This window comes from Mus caroli, chromosome 11, assembly GCF_900094665.2.
Source record: "Mus caroli chromosome 11, CAROLI_EIJ_v1.1, whole genome shotgun sequence".
NCBI classification, from domain to species: domain Eukaryota; kingdom Metazoa; phylum Chordata; class Mammalia; order Rodentia; family Muridae; genus Mus; species Mus caroli.
Window position 1 is genome coordinate 95,530,502 of NC_034580.1, and position 4,688 is coordinate 95,535,189.

The 4,688-nt window shown below is 43.5% G+C and overlaps 1 protein-coding gene across 1 annotated transcript; it reads right to left on the reverse strand.

Moving 5' to 3' along the window:
* Nucleotides 1–1,578: 1,578 nt before the first annotated feature.
* On the reverse strand, nt 1,579–2,244 carry LOC110305231 (keratin-associated protein 2-1-like). Its single transcript, XM_021177077.1, has one exon. It carries the CDS (start codon nt 2,207–2,209, stop codon nt 1,799–1,801), a length of 411 nt encoding a protein of 136 aa, XP_021032736.1. The 5' UTR covers nt 2,210–2,244; the 3' UTR covers nt 1,579–1,798.
* Between the last annotated feature and the right edge of the window lie 2,444 nt (nt 2,245–4,688).

The following is a 4,688-nucleotide window of genomic DNA, read 5'->3' on the forward strand; positions in this document are numbered from 1 at the left end:
CTTCCTTCCTTCCTTCCTTCCTTCCTTCCTTCCTTCCTTCCTTCCTTCCTTCCTTTCTTTCTTTCTTTCTTTCTTTCTTTCTTTCTTTCTTGAGTCCCTCATGGAAACGTGGGGCTTGCTGATTAATCTGTGCCTGCCCTCTCTCCCTACTGGGGAATTACAAGCCTGTACTGCCATGTCCAACTTCTTCCATGGGTCCTGGGGCTTGAACTTCTCTCCTAATTCTTGCATGGCAAGCACTTTGCTGACTGAGTCATCTCCCTTTTGTCTTCACAAGAAACATCACAGATTATCGCAGCACCAACTCCTATTGTGCCATGTATGGACCTGAGGCTTTAGACAGCTCCTTATATCTTTCTTTCTGACTAGGCTGGCTGATAGGCAAAACGTATTAATTCTCTAAATGATCTTTCCTTGGTTGTTCTTCATATATCCAGTTCTCTAGTCAAATTGTATAGCTGGGCCTTGAGGTACTTCCCCCCATACCTCTGGCCATACTGTTTCCATGGATGAGGGCACCACTTTCCTTCCAATCTGGGTAACTAAATTTAACTCATATAAGATACTAACAGTTTTCAAACTTCCTTATTCTTTCTAAACAATAGTAACATCTTCTTGGATCCTATATGTATACTTCTATTCCTCATATTCATCTATGTAGTTGTGCCATGGTAGATATGACTCATCTTCCCAGAGGCTTTTAATAAAAGAAACATTTTGAGCTGGAGAGATGGCTCAGTGGTTAAGAGCACAGCTTCTCTTCCAGAAGACCTGGTTTCAATTCCCAACACTAACAGGGCAGATCATCACCCTCTGTCACTCCAGTTCCATGGGATCCCATACTCTTTTACAACCTCTGAAAGGACCAGGCACACACATGGTGAAGAGACATACATACAGGCAAAACACCCAAACATATGAAATCAAATAGTAAATAAAGAAAGAAATGGACATATTAAAATTTTTCTTTATGTTTATCACATGTATAGACACATCTAAATGCATAAACGCAGCTTCATGTCTTCCTCGTGTGTATATGTTTTAGAGCTGACCACTTGATATTGGAAAACCAATTAGGGGGCTCATCTATGGGTAAGATTCATTCTCCCCCTCTCAGTAGTCATTAATTTTATACAGCCTTTCACTTAGGGGTGGGGCTTTGTGCATTTTTGAGGGAAAAAATTTAAACCCTCAATTGAATGTTTCTTATAGTTTGTGCCGTCTGTGACTTGCAGGTGCTAAGCAATTAGCATTTTTGAGACCTAATTAAGAGAAGAGCATGAATAAACAGACTCCCTTCTTCTGGTAGGTTGTCCATGTTCCAGTGGATGGCTCTACAGTCATGCAAACAACGTAGCATTAATTGGACTCTGGGCAAACAAAACAGAGGTATGAAGTTGGGAGAGGGTCATGGTTGGTGGGGAGGAGAGGAAGTTCTCTGGAAGGAATTGAAGGGGGATTGTGGAAGACATATGTGATCAACATAACTTGTAGCATGTGTAGCAAATGCTCAAAGAATAAATTAAAAATATTTTAAAAGGCACACGGAAGAACAATCAAAGCAATGTCTTGTGAGGCCCAAGAACTGAAATTTATTTTTAAATGAATATGATCCAAGATTTTAGACCCAAGAGAGGAAGAAGGACACAGACAGCTATAAAGACTTGCACAAGTCTTCTGGGCCTCCATTCACAAGCTGGCTGATTTAGGATGGCTCAGGGCAGGAGTTTACAAGAAGAAACTGAAACATAACTATTTTCTAAAGGATGACTCTTGCCCCAGGTGCTCAGCTCACTGCTCAGCAGCAGGTGTTGCATGGGGAAGTCCTGCAGGTGGTGCGACAGGGAGCAGGCTGGCAGCAAGGGGGCCTGCAGCAGGGAGCCTGCACTGAGATGGGCTGGCAGCAGGTGGAGGCCCAGCAGCAGGGCCTGCAGACCACAGCTGTGCAAGAGGTGGGGCAGCAGGTGATGGGGCGACAGCAGCCCTGCTGCAGGCTGCAGGGGTCACAGCAGATGGGGCGGCGACAGGGCTCACAGATGGGCCTGGTGCAGTGGGGCACACAGGTCACAGGGCGACACACTGTGGTCTGGCAGGACACTGGGCGNCAGCAGCAGGGGTCCCTGCAGCAGCAGGGCTGGCAGCAGNAGGGCTGGCAGCAGCCTCCTCCACAGCTCTGGGAGGAGAAGGATCCACAGCAGGAGCCTGTCATGGTGGTGTCTGGGCTGGAGTGGGGCTGAGAAGTGAGGAGAGGTTGAGAGTTTTCAGGTGTGATGTCTCCTCTGGGTCGGGTCCCTTTATATACCTGTGCTGATGACACCTCTTGTTTATCTTTTGACTAATTAAGCCAACGTCTGTTTGGCTAATGGTTGAGTCATTGATTGCCCTCATTAAGTAATTCTCAGTGCATCTCTAAATATGAACATCTTACACTCACTGTTCGTTGTGGAAACTTGAAAATTACAGCCATGAGGTGACAAGAGTGCTATTTGACAGAAAAATTGAGGGTTTATGGAGTGGAGAGTGATGTTGGGGTCTACTTACCCACCATGTATTGATTGATTCCTGAGGCAAGTTACTATGATCTCAGACATTCATCACTCCTCAGTGATGAGGACACTCCAAATTCTGTCTTCTCATTTTGATTATGCAACATTGTGAACTGCAGTCACCCTTCATGTAATGGAACCCCAGGACTTTCTCTCTTATCTGACACGGAATTTAACCTGTGGACCAATCTCCCCCAGATCCTTCTACTATCTCTTGGGCTCATTTTGATTATCAACATTATGATAACCTGGATTTCAACATAATTATGTATAATAAGGTATGAGATGCATAGATCATGGACTGGATCCTTCTCCCTTAATGAGTAGCCTGGAAGCATGTGTCCATAAACCAAACAGGCACTAGACACATTGTTTTATATGGGTTTCTTTGACAATATATTTATTTACTGTTTGGTACAAGATAATACAAATTCCTCAGCTAGAACAGCAGCTCAAAGGCAGAAAATTAAAATGTATTTTAGATGTGTTTATTTTATTTTCTATGACTGTTTTGCCTATACATATGTGTATATACCATGTACGTGCCTCATCCTCTAAGAGGTCAACAGGGGGTATTGGATGCCCTGGACCTGGAATTACAGGTAGCTGAGAGTCACCACATGGATGCTGGAAATTAAACCTCGGGCTTTTGCTAGCAGCATGTACTCTTAGAAATATTCAGCCATCTCTCTAAGTCCTCCCAAGTTTATTTTTATAAATCATGTATGTATTAAATGATATAATCCAAGGTCACTGCTCTCTAGTTCTCCCAACTTTATTTTTATAAAATGTGTGTGTGTATTAAGTGAAATTATCTAAGGTCACTGAGCATCATCTTTTTTCCTGATTTCTGGTCACAGGGAACTGATTTTCATTTCGAAATCCTATTTTCTTTGTTGCTTGTTTGAGGCAGGGACTCACTGTGTATCCCAGGCTAGCCTTGAATTCATGATTCTCCTGCTTCAGATGCCCAAAGGTTGGAATTACAGATGTGCACATACCATCACGCCTAACTGGAAACATGGCTTTTCTATGTATGTGTTGGTGTATGTATGAGTACATTGCACATGCGTGCATGTGTGTGCATGTGCACGTGTGGAAGACGAAGGTCCCTGTCAGTGTTTTCTTCTTGGGCTTCACCTTACTTTTTTGAGACAGGATCTCTTGCCTGAACTTGAATTTAGCTCACTAATTTAGCCAATTTTTCTGGCCAATTAACTCCACCTGTCTCTTCCTCGCCTCATGGCTGGGGTTACAGATGCACACTGCTGTACCCAGCCTTTGCACTGGGGCTAAAGGTCCAAACTCAGATAGGGATGATTCTGTGGCAAGAACTTTACTCCTGAGCTATTTCCGCAGCATAGTTGCTGTGGGGAGATCCCCTCCCCCTGTTCCTTGATATCCTATGACTATCATCAAGTGGAAATGATACAAGGTTTCTAACCCTAGTCTGCCTAGGTGTTATTCAATCCATCTTCCATGGAAGGTAGGCAGGAAGGCTGCCCCACAGTTGTACAATACCGTGGCTCTGCTCAAAACACACTGGATGTGCTTCTTCAGGGTGGGTCTCCTTACTTTCCAGCTTTGCAAATCTTTCTATAACTTCTGAGGCAGCATCTAGTGATTTTAGAATGATCCCTGTCACAACACACACATATGTACAAGTGTGTCCCGGTTCCAGGATCTAAAGTCACCTCAGTAGTAACTAAAACATAATTTAACTACTTTTAAAGGAACTAGAGTGCAGTTGGTAAAATGCTTGCCTAACACCCACAAAATCCTGGTTTTGATCCCATATACTGGGCATAGTGGTACTCAGCTATAATCCCAGTATTTGGGAGGCAGAGACAAGAAGATCTGGAGTACAAGGTAATCTGCTACATAGCAAGTTCAAAGTCAGCATGGCCTATATGAGACATCACCCCAAAAGAAAAAACAATGTGAACTGACTGGATATACTGCCGCCACCAGAGATAGAGGAGGGAGAAATGTAGATAAGTCTTATGGCTTGACATGCTTTAAAAGCTCTCCTTTGTTCAAATACAGGAGGTGGCTTCTTCTTCTTCTTCTTCTTCTTCTTCTTCTTCTTCTTCTTCTTCTTCTTCTTCTTCTTCTTCTTCTTCTTCTTCTTCTTCTTCTTCT